The sequence below is a fragment of the Sciurus vulgaris genome (genome assembly GCF_902686455.1).
Source record: "Sciurus vulgaris genome assembly, chromosome: 5".
In the NCBI taxonomy this organism is placed as follows: domain Eukaryota; kingdom Metazoa; phylum Chordata; class Mammalia; order Rodentia; family Sciuridae; genus Sciurus; species Sciurus vulgaris.
In genome coordinates, this window is record NC_136465.1 from 167,007,981 (window position 1) to 167,032,578 (window position 24,598).

The 24,598-nt window shown below is 53.2% G+C and overlaps 1 protein-coding gene across 1 annotated transcript in view; it reads right to left on the reverse strand.

The window, feature by feature from the left end:
• Nucleotides 1-6,267: 6,267 nt before the first annotated feature.
• The window catches only part of SYN3 (synapsin III), a 422,306-nt gene continuing 403,975 nt past the window's right edge, over nt 6,268-24,598 (reverse strand). The window contains exons 8-13 of the mRNA XM_079141614.1: nt 24,203-24,277; nt 20,661-20,763; nt 16,665-16,799; nt 15,809-15,896; nt 10,130-10,397; nt 6,268-7,007 (exon numbers count right to left, since the gene is read on the reverse strand). Of these exons, the coding sequence (XP_078997740.1) occupies nt 6,875-7,007; nt 10,130-10,397; nt 15,809-15,896; nt 16,665-16,799; nt 20,661-20,763; nt 24,203-24,277 (802 nt within the window). The 3' untranslated portion in view covers nt 6,268-6,874. The remainder of the gene's footprint in view (nt 7,008-10,129; nt 10,398-15,808; nt 15,897-16,664; nt 16,800-20,660; nt 20,764-24,202; nt 24,278-24,598) is intronic.

A 24,598-nucleotide genomic window follows, 5' to 3' on the forward strand; every position in this document is an offset into this window, starting at 1 on the left:
AAAGAAGTTGAAGAAGACCTTAGAAGATGGAAAGATCTCCCATGTTCTTGGATAGGCAGAATTAATATTGTCAAAATGGCCATACTACCAAAAATGCTATACAGATTCAATGTAATTCCAATTAAAATTCCAATGACATACCTCATAGAGAAAGCAATCATGAAATTCATTTGGAAGAATAAGAGACCCAGAATAGCCAAAGCAATCCTTAGCAGGAAGAGTGAAGCAGGAGGTATTATAATACCAGACCTTAAACTACACTACAGAACAACAGTAACAAAAACAGCATGGTATTTAGGGCACCAAAATAGGTAGATCAATGGTACAGAATAGAGGGCACACAGACAAACCCACATAAATAGTTATCTCATACTAGACAAAGGGGCCAAAAACTTCAATGGAGAAAAGATAGCCTATTCAACTAATGGTGCTGGGAAAACTGGAAATCCATATGTGGCAAAATGAAATTAAACCCCTATCTCACCCTGCACAAAAATCTACTCAAAATGGATCAAGGACCTAGGAACTAGACCAGAGACCCTGCACCAAACAGAAGAAAAAGTAGGCCCAAATCTTCATCATGTTGGCTTAGGATCAGACTTCCTTAACAAGACTCCCAAAGCATAAGAAATGAAAGCAAGAATCAATAAATGGGAAGGATTCAAACTAAAAAGCTTTTTCTCCGCAAAGGAAACAATAATGTGAAAAGAGAGCCTACAGAGTGGGAGGAAAATATTTTCCACATGCCCTTCAGATAGAGCACCAATCTCCAGAATTTATAAAGAATTTAAATGCAAAGAACCCAATCAATGAATGGGCTAAGGAACTGAGCAGACACTTCACAGAAGAAGATATACAAGCAATCAACAAATATATGGAAAAACGTTCAATATCTCTAGCAATTAGAGAATTGAAATAAAAACTTCGCTAAGATTTCATCTCACTCCAATTAGAATGGCTATTATCAAGAATACAAGGAATAATAGGTGTTGGCGAGGATGTGGGGGAAAGGCACACTGATACATTGCTGGTGGGGTTGCAAATTGGTGCAGCCACTCTGAAAAGCAGTGTGGAGATTCCTCAGAAAACTTGGAATGAACCTACCATTTGACTCAGTTATTCTACTCCTTGATTTATATCCAAAGAACTTAAAATCAGCATACTACAGTAACACAGCCACATCAGTGTTTATAGCAGCTCAATTCATAATAGCTAGATTATGGAACCAACCTAGATGCCCTTCAGTAGATGAATGGATAAAGAAACTGTGGTATATATACACAATGGAATATTACTCAGCCATAAAGAAGAAAAAAATGATGGCATTTGTAGGTAAATGGATGGAGTTGGAGAATATCATGCTAAGTAAAATAAGTCAATTCCACAAAACCAAAGGCTGAATGTTTTCTCTCATAAGTGGGTGCTAATACATAACAGGGGAAAGGAGGCGGAAGGGAAAAATGGAGGAACATTGAATTGTGTAGAGGGAAATGAGGGGAGGAGAGAGGGTGGGGGAGGGAAAGATGGTGGAATGAGAGATCTCATCACCCTATGTACATGTATGATTGCAAGAATGGTGCGACTCTACATGGTGTACAACCATAGAAATGAAAAGCTGTACCCCATTTGTATACAATCAATCAAAATGCAATCTCTAAAAATAAAAAATACCCCCCCTCAAAAAAAAGAAGCTTGCTTCAAGTGTGTGGTCCTGGCCTTGACTGCACAGGCCTGCGGAATCCGCTGCTGCTCCCCAGTCCTCCTGGGGTTTCTCTGCCTGAGGAGCATGCTCACCAAGAGAGCTGTCTCAGGGGCTCATTCCTTTTCGGATTCAGTTTAGGTCTTTTTGAAGTTAGAAAACTTTGATTTTTTTCAGCGTTTTGTCATCACGTTTTACCAATCTTTTTGGGTTTGGTTCTAGGCCAGTGGCCTCCTTACAATGATACGCTTTGAAAGACAGCCTTTTTCTTCAGTCTCAATCTTTCTCATTTTATCAGTATCTCAGTTTTCGAGGACTGAGAACGTGTCCTGCACACCTACTGCGGGCCATTCAGCGTGCTGGTGGCTCATGCACACAGTACCTCACCGGCTTGCTGTCCCCAGACTCCTTTTACAGGAACTACAGATGAGATGTGCCCGCAGGTACCTGATGGGGTCACTGCTGTATCTGTTATTGCGTGGAGAACACCCATCCCCCCTGACATTTTGGGAAGGTAGAGCTAACTGCCCTATTTGTCCACAGGGCCTGGATATTTGGAGTAATGACAGAACCAGGGAATTAGTGGAAAAGAAAGGATGCGCATATTCTGGTGTCCCTGGAAAGGTGACTTTAACTGAAGTCCCGTCCCATTTTATCATGCTGATGGAGGAAGATCTGGAGAAGAATTTCCCTGACTGGCGGGTGTCCTCTGAAGCTGTTTTCTAAAATCCCTGCCATTGTGCACAAATTGAATGGGCCTTTGTTGTATTTCAGCTTCAACAAGTCAGCTTGGAGGAAAATGCTAGGCTTTCTTTGGGTCAAAGTTGGAAAACAAAGCAAAAACCAACAAATGTAACCTTTTGGGATCTATATTCAGTGACCCCCCTTCCCTTTCTTTTTGTCCTTTCCCATTTCCAAATGTCACCATTATTAAAGGTTAAATTTTTGGAAGGAACTTGTGCTCATGTATGGGAGAAAACTGTTCACTCTGAGGATCTGGGGTCTCCATGAGACCTATACAGTCCCAGCCTCTGTCTTCATATACAGACGAGGGGAAAGTTATTCAGATTCGTTGGCGTGGATCTAGACAAATCTGTGATGGTTGTAAACATCAGGGTGTTTAGGCGTTGAAAAGCACTTTGTTGTTACCGTAGTTGGGGAATCAGGGAGAACGTTTGAATGCTGAGATGTCTCTAGGAACAAGGGACAGAATATAGGAAGGTGGGAAAATTTAGGCCATGTGGTCACTTCATGGAGCACAAGCTTGGCTCCTCAAAAGAGCAGGTCCCAAGCTACGGGTGGCTGAAACACATCCAGGCCAACGCTGCCTCTCATGCCCGCGTCCCTCATGTTCAGCTCAGAGTGGCTGACCTCGCTTCAGCTGGTGTCCGAAACACCCGGGGAGACTGGCGGATGCAGATTCTGGGCCCCCTGACTAGAAATTCTGACCCCTTTGGTCTGAAAGGAAGCTTCACTTGCCTGGCTTTGCACGAGGCCATGGCCCACCTCGCGAGAAACTTCCTCAGCCTGTGACCACTTAGCAGTGTGTTCGGAGCTGTGTTTCATTACCGAGCATTGGGGGTGGGGGGATTGTGGAGGAGAGACATTTGCCACTGGGTGTCCCGTGTCCTTAAGCTCCTACAGCATGTGGACTCTGTGGTCCCACATCCTGCCTGAATTCCCCTCTCACCTCTGATTCAGAGTCAGCTCAGCTTATTCCTTTGAAGGATCTACCCATGAGTAACGGGGGCAATAAATACCTCTTTTAAAGTGGAAGAAACCAGACTTCAGGAGAGAAGGGAGGGGCCCAGGCCTTCAGGCCCATGAGGCTGGTCTCTGCTTCTCTCAACACGGGAGCTACGCGAGTGACCCCTCACTCTTCAGGGCCAAGTGGGGAAGCAGTCTGTTATGGAAGCAGTGTTGAGAACAAGGTGACATCTGTGCAGCCATGAACAAGCCATTTCGGGAACTGGCCCATAAAACCTCCCCCCAGGAAAGGGCGCACAGGTGCTACCCTCAAGAGCCAATACAGGACAAACAGGACGTACTGGGCCCCCTGGGTTTATCAAGGCTGTTAAGAGATATCTGTCTGAGAAATGGGCAGCTGCTCGGAGACCTTATCTATCAAGGACAGGGGAGGGGGCCTAGCCCCCACTCATCTCCTGCATAGTTCACCCCCTCCCTCCTCCCTTCTTCCTCCAGGACCATTCAGTTTTGGCGGGACCCAATGAGTTTCAAATAAATCGTCAGGACCCAACCAAAAGAGGACAAATGTTTAGCTGTTCGAATGTTAACCAATAATGAACAGGTCTTTGTATGTGAATGATTGGAAATTTCTTAAGTAGAGTGCTTTCTCACCCCTCGGGCCGCTCCCCACTCAGCCATGGTAATGGTCTGAGAGGCTGGTTGCGTCCAGGCTCCAGCTTGCAATAAAACCTCCTTGTGTGATTTGCATTGCCGTGTGTGCACTTTGACTCTCTGGGGATCAGTCGATATTGAACCCCAATAGCAGGCCGTTAGAGACCCCCAAGAGAGAGAACTATAAACCCAAAGTCAGGTGCCAGGATTTTAGAAGTTACAGTGTCAATGCCCAGTGGCTTCCCAGGCAGGGAATCTGTGGGACCCCGATCCTAGACTGGGTGGCTGATGATCAAACCTTAGGTTGGTTGATATTTACACCGTCTTTTGCTCCATTTCCTGGGGCGGTGTGGCTCAGTGGCAGAGCACCTGCCTACCATGTGTGGGGCCCTGGGTTCAATCCCCAGTTCTACAAAACAGACAGAATCGCTTTAGAAGGCACCTGCCTTTGACATCACCTTCCTGTTCCCTTTCTCCTGCCCCACCTGGTGTCCTCAGGACCTGGTTAGGAAGAGGCGAAAGAATTAGGTCAGCAGAGGAGGAAGAGGAGGAAGAAGCACAGGTGTGTTGAATTACGAACTGACGGGCCTCCCCCTTCAGGTGACCTCCCCAAAGCGGGCTTGTGGCTCCTGTTGGCCCGAGGCCCCGCCTCCTGTCTAGCGGAACGTGGTGACAGTCTTGCTCCCACAGCAGCTGCTGGCCCTCGCGGCGACGGTGATGGCAATCGCCCGGTCTCCGCTGCCCCCGGATGCCCCCTGCAGCTCCCGGCCAGGCTGGTCCTGCAGCAGGGCACAGACTGAGCAGAGAGAAGGAGCTGCTGCGAAGTGAGGTCCGGCGAGCCAGCAGGGACCGTCCCAGAGACACTGGCCTCAGCGGAACACAGGCACAGGACAAAGGAGGCGGGGTTTCGCCAGTTCTCACCTCCCGCCGGGGCATTCGTTTTTTTATTTTTATTTTTTTGCTGCTGATCCTAGTCAGGGCCAACTGGGCCCAAGCCTGTCGGTCTCCAGCTGCCCGATCACGGCTCCCCATGAGCATCCTGACATCAGGAGCTCTCTGGTGTTTCTTATGCCGGAGCTGCGGCTTATTACCGAATCCAAGACCAGGGATCCTGAACAGGAGGAGAAAGAGGACCGCTAAAGTAGCTCAGGCCCTCTCGCTTTCAAAACCGACCTGATCATGAGGAGCAAAGAGGGCAAGATGAAGAAGACTCTAGGTCCAAAGTGGATCTCTGTCAGCCAGGCAGGAGGTTTGCGCTTTTAATACTGAGCCCGTGTCAGTCTCTAGCCAATAGTCTGTTGGGAAGCCAGCTTGAAGGTAGGTCCTTCTGCGGCCCAGGGTGCTAGTGACCCAGTGTAGGAGAGGGTCTCTGGCCTGTCCTCACCACTTCAGTCTGGGTTGGAAGGTCCACAAAGGTGGTGACTCTTTTATGCTCCTGGGAACATGGATACGCCTCAGTTGATTACTAAGCAATCTGCACGGCTGGCATTCCGAGGAGCTACTCCAGGCCAAGGATGCTTTAGTTTCTCCCTCCTTCCCTAGGACAGTGAGGGGAAGACATATTTCAAGTTTCCAAGTGGGCTGGAAGGGAATAACTTGGTTAAGGTACACTATTCTGGGATGGGGAGGCTGCTTCGGGCACCTATGATGTTCCTAGCACCAGGTGCTTGGTAATTTGGGACCCCACTGATCACGGGAGGTGGGCCGAGACAGGGGAGAGGGCCCTGAGAAGGGAATCAGGAGACCTCTGTCCACTCTGCAGTTAACTTGCTTAGTCAAATAAGTCAGGACGAAACAAAGTTAGAGTGGATGTTTCTTTCCCCTGCAGGAATTCCGAGCTTTGCCACCTATTTTGTACTGGGCATCCTCAAAGGAGGCGCATAAACGTGTTTGAGCACGGGACCCTCTTGGAATCGGCGTCGCCGTGCTGTGCAGAGTCTGTGAGGCGCTGACCTGGAAGTTCCTTCTCATCCTCTGCCTAGATCTGCTGATTCTTCCTGGGTCCTGACAGGTGAGGAGGTGGAGAGGCCGAGGGTGGTGTAACGGGGTGCGCGGGAGCCCTCGCCTGACCCTCTTCTCGGCAAGCGCGGGTCTCCTCCTCTGGGCGCTGGTCAGGATTCCTACAGGAACCTGTGCCACCTTGGCTGTCCAGTCGAGGGCAACGCTTTGGGCCTGGGTGGCATCAAAGGTATCCCTCAGCCTCTGTTGGTTTGAAAGGCCCCACCAGTGCACAGGTCTGGCTTCTTTCTGTTGACCTCAAGGTCCCCACTGCCCCCGGCTGTGCTGGGCCTTTGCGCACCGCTCCCAGGGCAGGTCTCCAGCGTGGACAGAGCTGGGGCAGGTGGGAGAGTCCCAGGCTGGGACCGGTTTTCTCTTTGTTCCCAAAAGCACTGTTAAGAGTCATTGGCTCCTGTGTTGCTGAGGTCCCACTACAGTGCCTGCGTGTGATGGGGCTGGCAAGGCCTGGGGCACTGAGAAGTGTGGAGCCAGCCGGACAGCAGCTCGGACAGCAGCTCGCTCGTGGCAGGCAGGGGAGCAAGCGGGGGCGGCAGGTGGGCGAGGCGGTGTCTGTCCAGGAGCCCGATTTCGAGGAGCCCGGGGGCTCTCGAGGGCCCCCCACTCATTCAGACAGCATGGGAGTGTCATGGCAAAGGAAAGTGGGGACACGTGGCGATGGGCAGCCGGTTCCCAGGTCAAAGGCATTTAGAAAGTGCGTTCTCAGGCCCTGGCTTCTGTTCCTTCAGGAACCAAGGCCGAGGAGGAGGCCGGGCAGGAGCAGGGCCGGGCACTGGGACTCCTGCCCTGGGGTCTGGACGGCTAGTCGGAGAAGAGGCTGGCGAAGGACTTCCTCAGGTTGCGGATGGTCTCGGCCTTGGCCTCGTCCTCGCTCGGGGTCCCGCGCTGGGAGGCGTCCGAGGTGCTGAGACTGTTGGTCAGGGACTGGGATTTGCTGCAAGAGAGAGGCGGGGTTGGGGACAAGGCCCAGGTTCACGAGGACACAAGACACGGGCCTGGGGCCATCCCGGAAGCCAGAGGGCTGCCACATCAGAATCAGGCCCTTACGAGACTGGTGGGGAGGTCCCGCACAACCTGCAAGTGCTTGTCGCGACCCCCAATTTTTAGGTACAGAGATGGGGGCTGGCAGAGGCAGGTCAGGCTCTGGCGGACCCTCACAGGACCCTCACAGCCAGAGACGGGCGGCCCCTGGAGCCCAGCTCCCTCCTTTCATCCAGGCTGCTCGGGCCGCAGGCCTTGCCAGGGAGGCCGGACCTCCCTCCTGCCTGTGGCGCTGGGCCAGCGAAGGTGGGTGGCAGCCACAGCAGGTCACAGGTGCCCCAGGGCAGGAAAGGCTCCTTTCCTTGTCTGTGAAATGAAGACTTAAGCCAGCCCACCCTCAGCCCTCTTCTTTTTATACCTTTTAAAAAATGTGTCCTTTTTGGAAACACGTGGGAGTAGAGAGACACGTCACACATACATGGAGTGACTTCCGTCTTGTGGTGGCACATGACGTGGAGCTGACTGCTCGCGTCTCCATGTGAGCCCAGGAAGGCCAGGTCCCCTCCTTCCCAGGGTCTCTCCCATCCCAGCCCGCCCTTCCCGCCCTTCCCTCTGTCTAATCCAGTGACCTTCCCCCGCCCTCAGCCCCCTCCCAGAGCTGCCATGCTGGGCTTCCATCCGCCTCCTTCCCGAGGCCTTTACTGTGGCATTTGCACGGTGCCAGCTGTCTGACCCGGGTGCCTCCCAGAGCACTTCACAGGAGCCCCTGGCCTGCACCTCCCCTGCTGAGCACTTCCTGGGTGCCAGGCCCAGGGGATGCAGAGACAAGTGCCAGCATGCCCTGCCCTCAAGACGCCCACAGTCCAGGGGAGGTGACGGACGTGGAGACGTCATGAGGTTAAGGGGTCTGCACGTGGTCTTGTCAGGGGACTCGTTTTGCCCCTTGCTCATGACCCTGCAGAGGCTCATCCAGGACGAGGCACAGGGTGGGTGATTGGTAAATCTCTGCTGACCTGAACTAACAAAATGATACCCTGGGGCTGCGGGTGTAGCCGTGGTAGAGCGCTTGCCTGGGTTCATTCCCCAGCACTGCCAAAAAATAAAAATGCAAAAATAAAAGAGGCTACTCTGAGACAATGGGTCAGGATATCTAGCTAGATAACCATAAAGCCAGTGCCCAAACCTGGCTTCAGTTCCAAGGATCTCACCTGTCCTGTGAATAGCCAGGGTGACCTCCGTACACAGGGACAGGCCGCACATTCCCACGCTTGCCTGGTGCCATAACATTCTAAGCACATGCTGTGCAGAAACTCATTTTAATCTTATAATAACCACATGAGGATACTGTCCCCATTTGCATGGAGGCACTGAAGCACAGAAAGGTTGAGCTATTCATCTGAGGCCATTCAGCTTTTAAATGGTGGATCTGGGATTGCAACCCAGCAGACTGATTATAGAGCCTGTGCTATCAGTTTCTATGCCCCATGGCCTGGAGGGTCACTTGTTAACATCTATCACTTGTTTAACATCTTGTTAAACACACTAGGTATTTTTTTCCCACAGTGACTCCTGATATCATGAAAGTAGATGCTCAAGGTTATTAGTTGCATCAGTGTTTAAATTAAAATCAAGTCTCTACTTCTGGTGCACTAGATAATCATGGTACAACTATGTAGTGGAATACTATGCAGCTGCAAAAAAGAAAATCTCAATGAACTGGGTGGAAGAGCTGTAGGATATATTGTTACTGAAAATTAAGGAGTGTAATGGTGTGGATAGTGAATCCTACCACTGGTGTGAGAAGGTGAGGAGGGAATCAGAAGGTGTATATTTTTATTTGTATAAGGAGACACTGGTAGGATAGACAAGGAACTAACAAAAATGGCCTTCTCTAGGGACCAGGGGAGCAAAGCATTGAGTGGGAATGGGGTTGGAGTGAGGCTTTTCACTGTCTATCTTTTATATCATGAGAGTCTTTAAAATTTTTGAACCAAGTGAATCTATTACCTATTTGAAAAAAAAAGTTGTGTTATCACGATCCCTGGACTGGGCGTCCTGGGTTCTGTCCTTGCCCTTCTGCCTACTAACAGCAGACGCTCTGCCCGGTTATTCAATTCTCTGTCTTTACAATGGGGATAATGAGAGTCAATACCTCCCAGGCTCGTGAGGACCTCAGATGGAGCTGGGTCCAGAGCACACCCGACTGGGATCCCGCCTCCTGACCGTGAGCCAGGAGACAGGCCTGAGAGGAAGCAGGGTGGTGTCAGGATGGCTTATTTAAGAAGGACTGTGACCCCGTCCCTTCGGTCCACTCCTTCTCAGGTGCCTCCTTCCGTCAAGACTCTTTCCCCGCCTTGGGAGTCTAGGCTTGGTCAGGTGACCTGCTTTGACAATAGCAGATGACAGAATGACCCTGTGTCACTTCCGAGCTGGACCCCAAAGCCTTGAGGCTTCTGCTTTTGCCCTTTTAGAAGCAAACCTGCCAGGTGAGGAAGCCAGCCTTGCCCGGGGAGGAGGAGAGGCCCAGCTGAGGCCAGCGCCGTCCAGCCCCAATCAACCTGCCAGCCAACTGCAGCGACAGGCGTGACCCGGGAGAGGAGGGTTGCCCAACTTGGCAGGTCAAAATTCAGGTCACCCAGCCCAATGCACATTTCCAATGAAAAGCGAATACATATATATTTAAAGTATCCGTATATCCCATGCAAATTTGGGGCATATTTATACTCAAAGTTATTCACTGTTTATCTGAAATCCAAATCTACCTTGGTGTTCTTCATTTAACCCAGAAGATCTACAGGAGACACCAGCAGAAGAACCTTCCAGCTGTGCTAAACTCAGAATAAAATGCTGAACCCCCAAATCATGAACAAATAAAATGGTTGTTTTCTGCAGCCACTAAGTTTGGGGGTGGTTTGCTCAGCAGCAAGAGGTACCTGGGCCCTGCCACACAAGTGCTGTGCACCAGACCCGTTTCTACCTATTTCAAGCCAGGGAGGAAGCCCTTGCTGGGCCTGACTTTCCCTCCAAGTCCCTGACCCTGAATAGCCCCCACTCCCCCGTCAGCCGAGCACTTACTTGAGATGCGGATGGGGCGGCGCTGTCTTCTTGGACTCCTCACCCTGCTGGGAGGTGCTGCGGCCCTGCGCCGGGGGTCGGGGCTTGGAGGCCTGGTTTGGGGAGTTGCCCCCAGATGCCCGGGATAGCTGTGGAGAGCCTGGTGACTTTTGCTGCTGTGGGGATCCAGACTGGGGACTCAGAGGTTGCTGGCCTTGCGGGGAGAGCCTCTGTTGGGAGGGGCTTCCGGATCTGGGGGGCTGAGGAGACTGAGCTTGACGAGGACCCCCTGCAGGCCAAAGAAAGGGTCAAGTTCACATTGGTTAGGCTAAACGTGACTGCACAGTGTTGTTTCCCAGGCGTGCATTAATTACAGTGAACCCTGAGAATAAAATACCTGTGAAACCGTAAGGAGGTGACCGGGCACCCTGGGGGGCAACGTCAGCGGAATAGGCTGCGCTCATCACACCACACGGTGTGGCAGAACAGCATGGAGTGACGTGGGTGCTGTGCATGGTACATGCTGACTACCTACTGCTGGTAACAGTGGCTCATGTGACAGCAAATATGTTTTATTCTTTTTTGGCACAAATGTGTAAAGCTTTGTGGGGAAGGAAGACGGGAAGTTTGTACATAGAATCACTGGGTCTCAAACTTTAACGCGCCCACGGATCATTGGGGATCTTGTCAAAATAAAGATTTGGACAGTCGATCTGGGTGGTGTTTGGACTAAATCGTGTCTCCCCCACCCCAAATTCGTACCTTGAAGCTCTAATCCTCAATGGACCGCTTTTGGAGATGGGAGGTCTTTGAGGATGTAATTAAGGGTGAAGGAGGCTGTGGGGTGAGGGCTGACCCAACAGGGCTGAGGTCCCCACGAGAAGAGGAAGAGACAGCAAATGTGGGTGTGCAACTGTGGGAGAAGAAAGCTGCGGCCATCTGCAAGCCGAGGAGAGAAGCCGCACCAGAAACCAGCCCTGCCGACACCTCCACCTTGGACTTCCAGCCTCCAGAACCGTGAGAAAAACAGCTTCTGAGTTCAAGGCCCCCAGTCTGCGGCTCTGCATAGTTAAGGCAGCTGGAGCAGAAAACTGCCAGCAGGACCCGCGGATGGATCTGCCTCTCCTACAAGTTCCCAGGTGATTCTGCAGCTCTGCGTTCATGGCCCTGAATAATAACCGCAGAGGGGTGGGGTTACAAGGGACCCTGATTCTTCTTTCTCACGGCTGTGTAGCAGGCAGAAGAGGTTCTGCTTTGAAAATAATGAGAAGAATTCTCCCTCATTTTGGGGGTTGCCCTCTAAACTTTTCTAAGAACTTTGGAGACCAGCGTTATCATTTGTTGTAGAGAAGCTGGTGAAGAAGATGTTACTGTGTTCTTTGTACAGAGGTGGAAGCTGAGTCCTTCCCTTCCCGGGCTGCCCTGAGTCCTCACCACATCTTTGTGTGATTTAAGAAAAGTCAGCTGCTTTCTCTGGTGGCGGCAGCTCTGGCCAGGTGCAAGAGGAACAAGGACTAGATTTTAGCCGACCCCTCCCCTCAGACATGGAGCCATTTGGGCACATTTGCAGAGGGCATGACCTGTCTGACTGGCGGCCCTGACGCTGCTGGCACGCGGAGCCCCAGGTCCTGACTCAAGCCTTGTCATGAACTTGCCACGTGACTGTTGGGAAGTCACACAATAAGGTCATTGGACCGTACACCAAACAGCCCTCCCAGTTAAACATTTTTCTGAGCATGTGGAACACTTTCTTAAATTGGATTAAATTATAACAGCCAGTTTAGCAACTGATGGCATGTGGCTTTGAATCATGACCTCTTTCATGCTGGTAGGTAGGAGGACCTCTTGATTTCAAACTCAAACACCTAGGAGCCAGGCGGGGATGCAGATAAACAAAGTGGTGAGTGTAAGAAAAATAACTCTGCTTTAAGGACCTACCCTCTGGACATGAAAACAGCTCAGAGAGCTTTCTCTAAAGAGGCGCAATCATAAAGAAAACAGCAACTGACTGCCTGTCACTGTGGAAGTGACAATAGGGAGGAGCAGGGCCTGAGGGAGCAGCCCCTGACAGCTGCTGTGTAGGAATGCAGGCTCATCGTTTCTAGAATTTCTGTGCTATCGACAGAGGCTGGGATTTACTGGTCGTGGTGGCGCATGTCTGTAATCCCAGTAGCTCTGGAGGCTGAGGCAGGAGGATGGCGCGTTCAAGTCCAGCCTCAGCAACTTAGCTATGTCCTGAGCAACTCAGTGAGACCCTGTCTCTAAAAGAGACAGAGAGAAGGGGGGGGGGGGGGAGAGAGAGAGAGACTGACTGAATGACCAGGCGGAGGGTCTAGATGTTTAAGTAAAAGTTCCTGATTTTTAAATGTTGGTTACTGTTTAATTTTCTAAACCCACTGCAGGTCAAATGAAACATCATGTTTTGTACATTTTTCTTAAGTTACCTTCCCCACCCTGGGTCAATAATATTTTGAAAACTCTGCGTCCTCATTCAATAACTCATCAGCTATATTTTAAGTCCCTATTATACCCCTTGGATTCATCAAGAGATACCCTAGTTATTTCTTTCTGTTTGTTTGCAAAGCACACAATTTACCATTTTTTATTTGAGCACATACAAAAAATATCAACTTCCACATAAAAAGTATTTGCCTAATCACAGGATTGCTGCTAAAAAACAAAGTTTATTGAAAGAAAAACTTCACCTTTACTGAGTCAGGACATGAACAGTGAGTTTGAAACAATAACGTGATCTTGTCATTTGGAGAAATTGGTGAAAATATTGGTTTTAAATGAGCCTTGTTTAAAAAAGTAAATTAGCCTTGCTATTTTTAATCTGAATTGTTAATTCTTTGAGCATTTTCTTTCGTTACCTTAATTGGTTTTAAATTGATTACTTTTCAACTCACTAGAAGTGTGTTTAGCTGCATGTTCCTTAAAATAATATCTCTTTATCCGGCATGTTTCTACTCTGGGCCAGAGAGGAAACCAGAATACAGTAGCTCTCTGTTTTAAAAGGGGCTCTTTTCAAATGCGTATTTTAAAACTCAGACCCGGGCCTAGTGGGAAAGGTGGGGGCAGGGCAGAGTAAGCCTGGAGCCTGGCCGGGTGACGCATGTCATTTTGGAACCTTTATAACTATGGATTATTGCCAGGCAGGCAGTGGGGCTGCGTGAGTTAGAAGGATTGTTAATGAGGATCAAGGACAACCTGGTTTTCAGATTTATTAGTAAGACACGGTTATTAATGGTAAGAGTGTGTAACTGTTATGGATAGTGGGTTATCAGCAGGAAGTGCTAATGTCTTCTAAGGCCTAGCTCTGGGTCAGACACCTCGAGAACTGCTTCACCGGCATTGTCCCCTGGACAGTTCCTCATCAATACCTGTGGCGTATTCTTCATCACTGAGGAAACTGGGGCTGGGAGAGGTGCTATCACCTGCCTGCGACTGAGAGGCAGTGAGACCCGCCCCCGGGGACCTGCTGAATACTGCGCTGGTTTGCAGCATTCGCCAGTGTTTGGAGCTTCAGTGTCTCCCAAAGGCTCCTGTGTGGAAGGCGTGGTCAGCAGCCTGTGAATGGCAGGACCTTGAGGAGGTGGGGCCTAGTGGGAGGAAGCGAGGCCACTGGGGTGTGCTCTTGAAGGGCATGTTGGGCCCCTGGACCCTTCCCCGCTCTCTGCTTCCTTGACTTCATGAGGTGAGCAGCGTTCCTCTGCTAAGTTCTCCGGCTGCCATGACGTACTGGCCCAAAGCAAGGGGGCCAAGTGACCATGGAGTGAAACTTCCAGAGCCCTGAGCCAGGATGCATCTTACCTTGTTTAAGTGGATTTTTCTCAGGTATTTTGTCACAGTGATGGAAAGCTGACAAACACTCAGTTGTATACAGTTACAGTTTCCCTTTTCTTAAATACTTTCTGATTTTCCAGGAAGAGAAGCAGTGATAGGAAACAGGGAGGGGAAAGCAGTGAGCAGGCTGGCATGTAAGGGAGATTCAATAAATGTGGCTTTTTTTTCAGCACTGGGATTGAACTCAGGGGTGCTCTACTACTGAATTACATCCCCTGCCCCCCGCTTTTTTTTTTTAAATGGACAGCATGCCTTTATTCCTTTATTTATTTTTATGTGGTGCTAAGGATTGAACCCAGTGCCTCACACATGCTAGGCACCTGCTCTGCCACTGAGCTACAGCCCCAGCACCCCCTGTCCTGTTTATGTTTTGAGACAGGGTCTATTTAAGTTGCCCAGGCTGGTCTTGAACTTGCGATCCTCCTGCTTCAGCCTCCAGAGTTGCTGTGATTACAGGTTCGCAGCACCACGTGCAGCCAAAGTATTACTATTTTTTAAATGGTAGAGGGATCTGAGCATCGAAACTATGGGGATTTGTCAGAATAGAGAAGAAGAGAAAGCTTAAGGGACAAAGAAAAAGCCACCAGCGAGACTGTGAAATAAATGGGCAAGCCGACTTTGGCCCTCAGAATGAATGCGGTTTTGAATAAGTCATTGTGTTACGAGACTATTCGACTTCAGATACATACAGTTGGAAAGGTCAACTGGCCCAGCGTTTTGACAAATGTGGTGATTTTTAGTCTGTGGTTGAGTATGATTTTGATAATTGTGCATCTATTTTGGAGTGTACTGGGGGAAATAGGCAATATCAAATTCATTTATGTGAAAAAGTGAGCTAATATAAAAGAACATATTAAATAAATGGCAGTAATGGAGAAAGGGAGGGAGGGAGGAAGGAAGGAAAGAAGAAAGGAGGGAGGGAGGGAGGAAATGAAGAGTGGAGAGGGAGGAAGTGAGGGAGGGAGGGAGGGAGGAAGCGGCAATTTCCTCAGATCCATGGAAGAGGAGAATGTCTGGTGCCTAAGGTTTTTTCCCCAAGAAGCAATAAATCTGTTGCTTTCATGAACGTGGCTGGGAAGGCCAGAACGTGATGGAAACTCTTTCTTTCTGGTAGATTTTTAAAGCAGATCCTTAGAGCTCGCAAGGAACTGCCGGCCCTGGGTCTCCGCCAAGCTTCTCTGGAGCCGCAGCTGACCCTGGCCGAGTGTGCCCACCCGGCTTCACTGCACGAGTGAGCAGGGGGGCGGTTTCCTTCCCGTGGGAGAAGGCCTGGGCTGCCAAGGTCCCTCAAGAGGGCCCTCAGCTCTTCTCGGGATCTCTTCCCATGGCGTATCCATACTTACCATCCTCTTACAAACGGTGGCCTTTCCGTAGTACTGCTGGCATGATTTTGAGGAGGAATTTTGTTTGACAAGGTTATAGATTGTGTTCTGCTTTGTCTTTCTTTCTCACTTTAGTTGGTTGGCTCAGGCATCTATGAGCTAGAAATGAACTTTCTAGAAGGTCTGAAAGGTCAGACTTATAAATCCTCCAGTTTCTTGTGCCCCCTGGGCAAACTTCTGCTGCCACCTCAGAATAAAGGAAATGCTGCTGCTTCCACCACGGAGTGGCTAAACAGGGCCTGGCACCGTGCACGTCACTGTGCTGGAAAGCAAGTCTACCTCCTCTCTTTCCTTCCTCCTTCCCTGAGGCGGAGGGGTTGGCAAGCCTCATAGTCTGGGCACGGAATGGGCGTGCTTCCTCTATAGGTGAAGTTTTAAGAGGGATTCTTCCCGAGTGCCCTCTACAGATCACACGCGGGCCCTCAACATCATCCCTGAGACGGCTGGTTTCCAGGGCTGTCCTGGGTCTTACCTTGTGGAGGTGGGCGTGGCTGGGGTTGTCCCAGCTGAGGCCCCAGCTGGCCTTGCCCTGGGGATTTTGCTGGTTTGGTTTGCGGAGCCTAAAGCAGAAGAGAAAGGAAGCCTGTTGCTATCTCCACCGTCATTTCCTTCCTGGGTGGAGGGCCAGCTTCGGAGAGATCTTTTTATGATTGAGGTAAAACCCGCATGCGGTGTTCTTAAGTGTGCAGTGGAATGGGTCTCTACACGTGTGCACTCGTTGGTGTGGCTGCTGCCCAGTTGAAGACATAGAACATTCCAGAGAAGAAGGCTGCCCGTGCCCCTTGCCCAGTACCCTCCTCAAGTTTAACCGTCCATCTGGCATCTTATCACAGATGAGGCTGGTGTGGGAGTCAGGCACTGGGGGTGGGGCGGGGTGGGGGTGTGCAGGTTTGAGACTTGCTCTCGCAGACTGGGGGGCTGGAGGGCTCTCTGGAGAGTGGGTGGGTCCTCCTTGGTGGGGGCTGTGGAGGGGAGGAGCTTTGTGGGAGCTTGTCAAAGCTGGGGGACGGGGACTTGGGAGTCACAATAGTCTCCATCGACTGGTGCCCTGGGAGTGCAGGGGGACCCGTGTACACAGGCTCTGGTTCAGGCCCAGGACCGGGGCATGGAAATGGAAACTCCCTGAGTTCTCCGCCCACAGGTGCCCAGAGTCCTGGGGAGAGACATCTTCCTCTTCGCAGGGACGAGGGCCCCTGGAGAGCCGCCGAAGCCCCACCTATTCCTCCCGCCCACCGTGGTCTTTCCCTGGGACACCTCTGTTGAATCGAGGGGCCCCCAGCCCAGAGAGCCAGGCGTTCCTCATCGCTCAGCGCTGCTGAGAGTCTTACCCACGGCTTCAGGGGCGAGGGTGTTGTGCCCCCTGGCATTAGGAATTGGCTCATTTTGGAGACGACGAGGTCGGCCATCAGCTGTTTGTCCTCTTCCACATGCTCTCCGATCAGGGGCATGGAGCTGTCCATTACCTGTGGCAGAGAAAGGAAGGGTGACGGACCCCCATGCCTGTGGAAAGCGGGGATGGCAGGTCCAGGCATGCGACCCTGGGCGCAGGACAGGAATGACCACTAGATGGCGATGTCCTCCATGCAAACCACCCAGCCCAGCACCTCCAGCTGGAACTGGGCTCCCCAGAGACATTCTGTTCCCCACGGCTCAGTCTAAACCAGCTCCCTGGATTTGGTTCTGTCCAGCCTACAGATGGTGGATGAGGGCAACGTGACCGTGACCCTGACCGGCAGCCTCTGCTGACCTTTTCTGTATTTTTCTTTGGGGAGCAGGTCTCCGCCCCCTCCTTTCCCACTGGGCCCCCTCCCAGGGTTGGGGCTGGCCTCCTCTCTTCTGGCCCAAGGTCAAGGCTTTCTCCAAAGCCGGAAACAGTGAAGGTGGGGGCTCCATCGTGACCAAAAGAAAAAAAAAAGGTGGTGGTGTGCTGGAATTGACCCAGGGTTTAGAGAAGAGGGAGGAGGGAGGCCTTCTCTACCACACAGCCTGGGGCAAAGGTCACTCTGCAGGAGCTGGACTTTGTCCCAGGAAACAACCAGGTGGGCCTGAGAGATGGGGACTGCCCTTCTACTCTTTCTACAGATGGAGAAACTGAGGCCCAGAGGGATTTGCCTGAGGCCACATAGGACACTGACCCGGGCAAGGGCAGCTGTGGAAGGTCTGGAGGGAGAGTCTGGCCCGGGCAGACTGTGCAGTAGCCGTGTGTTCTCACCCTCTCTCTCTCCGACCCATGGAATCCAGCTAGCAGTGTCCACCTGCTCCACTCCCCTGGAACCCACTGATTGTCTCCCCGGTCCCCAGCTCTGGACCAACCCTCTGCTCTCCTCCAGGCCCATATGCTCAGGACTAGCTCTTCCTACTTCTGCAGACTGGGTAGCGCCTCCTTCCTTGGGGGCACCTAGCCCGCCCTTCCTCTGGGAAGCCCTCTGGCATGGATAGTGTCAGCTCCTAGGAGCAGCTCCAGTCCATGCGCCTGCCACCCTCCCTCGGTTGTCCAGCGGAGGACAATGACACAGTGCTGGCTGCTGGGAACCAGACTGCGGGCCTGGTGGGCCCTTGACAGACACCTGTGGTGTGGGGGAGGGGAGGTCCTGCTTAGCCCGCTCAGCCTGGTGGGGAGGAGCCTGCTGTGGCCGAGTTCTAAGCCCCGGGTGTGGACCACTGGAGTTATCCTGGGAAAAGCTCTCTGAGGCAGGTATTGTTAGTATCCTCGTCAGGACGATGAGGAAACCGAGGGCCAAAGAAATGCAAATTCCTCGTCACCAGGTGAATTCTCACCAGCTGTCCGTGTCAGAACACAGAAGCGTGGCGGGGGTTCCAGGCCCAGGTTGGGCTGCAGACTTGCAGTGAGATCCTGGGCCAGTCACCTTCCCTCTGTGGGTCCATTTTTTCCTTAGCCGTGGACTGAAGGGTTTGAGCAGCTGCGAAGACCCTTCCAGCTGGGACTTGAGGGTGGGTGGGTCTAATGAACCCCCCGAGCTTGAGGAGCTGTGGAGCAGATTGCTCAGGGATGTGGGTACGGATTGCTGCAGGGTCCGGGACTCTCAGGGGGCTCCTGGGCTGTGCCCAGCTCCCAGGCGTCAGCATCCCAGTGGCCGCCACATGGACAGTCTGGGTTACGCCAGCTGTGTTGAGTTATGGCCCTGGAGTCTGTCCCCAGCGTGCACCCTGCCTGTCCTCTCCCCTGACCCTGCCTTCCCTCCTCTGGTCTGGTTCGTTCTCCACATTCTTCACAGTGGAAAACAGCCGCCACAGGGACCTGAGGTCAGAGAAGTTTGGAATCCCCAAAGTGGACACGGCCGAGGGAAGCGGACGCTTGGTGTCCCTAGGGAGACATGCTTCCAGTGAGCAATGTCACTGCCTGGACAGGTCAGGGAGGGCCTTGCCCCCGGGTGTTTTGCTCTTAGGATCCTCACTGATGGTCACAAACACGTCCTGTCCTCACCACAGCTGTGGCTCAGGAATCCATTAAATTTGGATCTCTCCTGCCCTTTTCTTTCCTTAATAGGAAAAAGTAAGTACCTTTTAACCCTCGTGGCAAGCTTCCCCTCTCCCCTGATCCTACCCCAAACCCAAAACGAAGGAAAACAACCCGTAATGTTTCTGAGAGAGAGAGAGAGAGAGAAAAAAAAAAAAAAAATCCCAAAGCCATTTTTTTTTTCTGGAACATTTTTGAGAAGTTGTTTTCTTGTGTCTTGAAGTCCAAGCCCACTACTTTTCTTTTCTTTCTTTCTTTTGATTTGTTTTTTGTTTTTAATGTGAAAAGCCTTTCATCCCGAATGTGTGGGGGCAGGGAGCCTGCGCCCACGGGTGAATGTTCATTCTTTCCTAAAGCGAAGGCAGGGGCTCGGGCAGAGAGGAAGGGGCCCTCTAACCAGCCACCTGGGTGTCTGGCAGTCCCCGAGGACATGCCAGCAGGAGGGCCCAGCGGGGTCCCAGGAGCTTCGATGTCCCCATGCCTGCTCAGAAGCTCCCAGGGTCTCTCCAGGAGAGCAGGGGACCGGCCTCTCCAGGGTGCTGTGTAGGCCAGTGATTCTGTCCCGGGTCCTTCAACGTCTCCTCTGAGGGGGGACACAGGGGACCTTCAGGTACAGCGAGGGCCAGAGGGAAAGCGGGTCTTGCACGGGAGAGGAGCGCTGTTTCCAGGAAGGACTGGCTGTCCCAAGCAGATGCCACTCATCCCGGGGAAGCCCCCCGGGCACTGCCCATCCTGGACTCCCTGCCCCGCCTCTCTGGCCATGTGTGAAGCTTGCTGAGTCACCTGGTCCTGCTGCACTGTGGCTCCCTGGGGAGCCTGGCAGACGTGAGGGCCCAGAGGCCGCCTGGCTCCTGTGGTCAACCCGGCCATGTGCTTCCCATGAGCCGCCCACGCCCCAGGAGGGGGCAGCCACGGGCTCTCCTCACGTGTCTTGGCCTGGTGGCAGCCCGGCCTCCCTGGGCTGGAGAAGGAGGGCTCCCGAGGGAGGGGCACTGTGTGTGTGTGTGTGTGTGTGTGTGTGTGTGGCGCGCGCGCGTGCGCAGAGGCCAGATCCCAGGCCAGAGGGGAGAGCAGCAGACAGCCACGAGGGACGAGGGACAAGGACAGGGGACATGGCAGGGCAGGAGTTGAGCAGAGAGAGCAGGGCGGGGGGACCAAGAGAGCAGGGGGAGCGGGGTGGAGGGGGTTGAGGGACGAGGGGCTGAGCAGAAGGCAGGAGCGGCAGGGGTCTGGAGAGGGACTCGGCGCAGCCCTCCATGAGTCCCCCTCACAATTCCTTCCCCGCACCTTGCCCGCCCGTCGCCCCTGCACACTGTGCCCTTCTGGACGTCTGACGCCCTGCCCTTACCTTCTCCCCACACTGCGAGCCCCACCTGCAGCGTTCACTGCTCTGTCCCCAGAGCCAGGTCGGGCAGAGCCCGCAGGAGCCCCTGAAGCTCATGTTTGTCGGATGAACAAATGGCAGAGTCTGCACATAGTGACCAGGGAAGTGTGTCCACTTCACACGCTTGGACACCAAGGACACGGACAAGGCCCCAAGGGATGGGATCTTGCTGACTCTTGGCCTGCCACCTTCCATTAGGGTCGCAGGCTGGGAAAGCTGTTGGACCTAAGTCCTGAGCTCTGGGGGCTGCGCTCCAGCCCCTGAGCAGGAAGGCCGCTGAGGCAGCTGAGGTGGGACAAGGTGGACGGGGGTGGGGCAGAAGCTTCTGGAAGCTGCTCGCTGAAGCTGCAGCTGCATGTGCCAGGCCAGGCGCCAGGACCCGCGGACCACGCTGGAGCCCGCGACTGGAGTCTTCCCTCCCCGCTGCAGCAGGGCCAGCCAGGCCTCCCGCTCCATCCTCACCTCGATGATGTAGTCTCTGCCATCCTTGCTGTGCACGGCCTTGACGGCACAGATGTCCAGCCCGCCAAACATTTCTGAGCAGCTGTCCACCCACAGCCTGTACCTGTGGAATGGACAGAGCGACAGAGTGAATGCTGGGTGGGCAGAGGGAGAGAGGGAGAGAGGTGGACACAGCCTGCAAGACGGTCACAGCCAGCAGAAGGGGATGAGGAGACCGGGAGGCAGAGGGGAGAGAGACAGACCCAGACAGGAACCACGCCGGGAAGGAAGGGCGAGGAGAGGGCTGGCCTGGCGTCGGGATGCGCAGCCCCCCCGCCCGCCCCACCCCAGGGCCCCGGGAGCTCCTCCTGGACACCCAGGTGCCCTGCAGCCCTTTTCCCTTGGGAAAGCTGCTCTGAGGACACCAAATTCCCTCCTGGGACCAAGGCCTGCGGGGCACAAAGGGCACATTCTGCTCCAACCTGGGGTGGGCTGGCAGGGGGCCTGGCCCTCTGGACCGGCTGCTTTGGTGCCCTTTCCAGCCACCCCGAGGCTGCAGGGCCAGTTTGCTTGGCTGGGGACAGATCTCCATGCTGGACTTTGACCTTGCAACAAGGGGGCGGTTGTATCTGGAGGCATCTTCCTGGCTTGCACTTGGCTTCCCTTGTGGGCCAGCTCTGGGAGTCACAGGGGACTTTGTGTCAACGTTCTTGCTTCTCTCCCGCTCTCCAGGGTCACGCGGGCATGCCTGCTCTCAGATCTATTTGCGTCTCTGAGCCATGAGGCCCGGAATGAGGAGGGATCACGGCTGAAGAGCTCTTAGAACTGCTTCTCTTATCCACCAGTGCCTCTGAGGCCCAGAGAGGGAAGGTGGCTAGACTAGGTCACACAGCAAGGCAGGAACAGAGCCAGGATTACCTAGGTCTCCGGGTTCCTAGTTCAGCTGCAGCCAGAGCATAGCAGGATTAAAAAGAAGGATTAAACTCACACCCACTGAGCTCCTCTGTGCCTGGCGTTCTGTGCCTGGGGGACAGACTCCTCACCCCTCTGATCCTACCACAACTCAATCAGGGAGAAAGGAGAAACTGAGGCGCAGAGCGATTTATAAGTGACTGAGTGGCTTCCAGCCCTGGAACCCATCTGATCCCAGAGATCACGTAAGCCGCGATTCCTCTCACTGGGAACAGCCATCGCACACCTGTCCTTCCTCGGCATGAGAGGCAGGGGCGTGGGTTATGGCTACTCATTCCTCAGTAACCCGGGTGATCTCTCCCTCCTGCAGCCTCAGTTTCCTTATCTGTAAAAAGGAGAGGCCAGATCTGACTCTGGTTGTGCACTGGAATCCCCAAAGGGCGAAGCAAATGCTCAGACAAATCTATAATTTTAAAAGCTTCCCCGGTGACTCTGATGGGTGGTCACGTCTGGAGGGAAGCTCTGGTCCTCAGACTCTGGGAGTCCTCTGGGCTCCCCGGTCAGGGTTCCTGTGTTCGGTTCCAGTGGCTGACTTGTGGGGCACCAGCTTAGGGAGAGCTGTTGGTGAATCCGGTCTCTAGACAAGGAAGAGGGACGTTGGACCTCGGACCAGAGGCGAGTGTTTTCAAATGAGGAACATCTGGGTGGCCTTGGGCTGCACCCAGGCGGCCAGCAGCCAGGTCAAGGCAGGGGCTTCAGAGTGGAGCCCTGTGGGACAGGCTGGAGAGCGTGGGGTCCTTGCCCACTCTGGCCGGTGGGACTATCACCAAGTCCTGGCTTTGCTCAGGACTCAGGCTACCCGTGAACCAGGCAGAGGGAGGAGTCAGAGACTGGTTAAAGGGCCCCAGGAATTTTGGCCTTGTGGGTTTGGGACTGGAGAGCTCTGTCCAGGCCCTGGGGTGCTGTCCTTGACTCTGAAAGGGACAGTGAATTCCCAGGCTGGAGCAGCCCCATTCCTATGACAGATTCCTGCAGGAATGGCCCTGGGGCCTGGGGTGGAGCAGAGCCAAGATGGTGGCCTGCTGGGGACATCCACCAATAGCTTGTGAGACACTGAGTTCAAATTCCTGAAAGGCTGTGCAGAAGACAGCCAGGAATGTCACGTCAATACCCACAGGGAGAGGCCTGGGTGTGTCCCAGGCCATTGGATTCCCTGGTGCCAGGTGATAAGCACAGCCTCACAAGACTAGTTAGGGCAGGTGGGCTCCCAGGTCAAAGGCAGCAGCTGCCACATGGGGTAGCTGGGAAGACAGGCCCTCCTCGTCACAGGCACTGAACATTCCCCTCTGTCCTCACTGTAGCACTCTGACTTGGGTATTACTGCCTTCATTATACTGAAGAAGTTCAGAAAAGTTGGTTAACTTCTCCAAGGTCACACAGCAAGGAAGGGTCAGGGCCACTCACAGCTGTTCATGGGGCTACCTCAGCTTATAGTCCCAGAATTGGAAGCTGGGTGAGGACAGGGCCTAATCCATTTCCCTGCCACTGTGTCCCTGGCCTCGCTCAATGACTGGCTCCCACCAGGTGCCATCAGATAGTTGACAAAGAGAGGAACAAGTCCCAGTCCTCCGACTGCTCATTCTTCAGGTCGTCATCGGGCACCCTGTCCTCCAGGGAGCCTTGACCTCCCCTCCCTGGCCCGCACTAGGCGCCCTTTCTCCGTGTGCCCACTGCCAGCGCTCAGGGTCACTTCCACCCTGGTGACCACCTGGTCCTCTCACTGGACCTTTGTCTCTGTTGTTGGTGGGGCGCCGGGCGTGGGCTGCTGGGTGCTTGTCTCAGTCGGTGGGTAGTAATTTCCCTCCGCTTCAGGACGTCTCGACGTCCCTTGGTTATCCCTGGTCCCAGTCCAACCTCCAGGCGCGGAGCCTGACCTTGGTCCCTCCAACCACAGCATCGCAGGCTACTCAGCCATAGTGATTGGTCCAGGGAGGGTCACGTGCCCAACGCCTGGCCAATTAGTGACTCGGGCTCCGGCGCGCTTTGTTGGACGATTGGGAAATAGGTTTTCTCTCGCGGGATCTGACACTGAAGATCTAAGCCCGGAGGCGCGTGGGCTGCCAGAGGAGGAAGCGCCCCAGGGGAAGCACGCGTGGAAAACAGCTCAGCGAACAGGGTGGAGCCTGAGGCCTCGGGCTCACCGGACCAATAAATCCTCAAAAGCAAGACCCAGTCAGTTTGACCCTGCAGACGGAGCCAGGGTTCTTAAAGGGAACGATTGGATCGTTCTACTGTGGCCTCTTTAGTGCTCAGCCCAGTAGGGCATGCAGTTGGCACTCCATAAATGTTTACTGAACACTTAGAGCTTTCTGACCCCCAGAGCCGTGGGGCAGGGCCAGAAAGACGCTTGGAGTCCGGACACCGTGGCTCTGTTCTCAGCTCTGCCACACTGGACAGATCACTGTCCTGAATTTCTTCCACCCATAGAATGTGGTTATATTATAAGGACCTGCCAGGGGTTGTTGCGGAAAGTCCTCTGCGGGTGAGGCGGCACTGGACGGGGGTGGCCTGCTATCCGGGGCTCCTTGCTGTACCCTCCCAGCTCCTGCCATGACGTCACACCCATCTCCCCGTTCCCCGATCGTCCGTACCTCTCCGTCATGGCCACCTGCTCCAGCATGGCAGAGCCCGTGTTGGCCTTCCAGTTTCCAGAGATGGAGGTTCTCCTGCATCAAGAAACCAAAACCCAAACCAAAAGACAACAGCGTGTCAAGGACATTAGGGATCACTGATCTATTTTCCTTCTTTGCTTTGGTGGTTAGGGAACTCAGCATCACATGAATTATGGTCTGCACCCTGTCCTCAGACCCGTTTTCCTGTTTTTATTTCCTTTCATTCTGATTGATTTATTTACTTGTTGGGTCTCATGTATTGTTCTCTAGGTAGTTTTTGGAATAGAAAGATTAAGAAAAAATATATTATCAGATAAAACCCCCCAAACCTTGTTGCTACAGTTTGGATCTGGAGTGTTTCCAAGAGGCCCACAT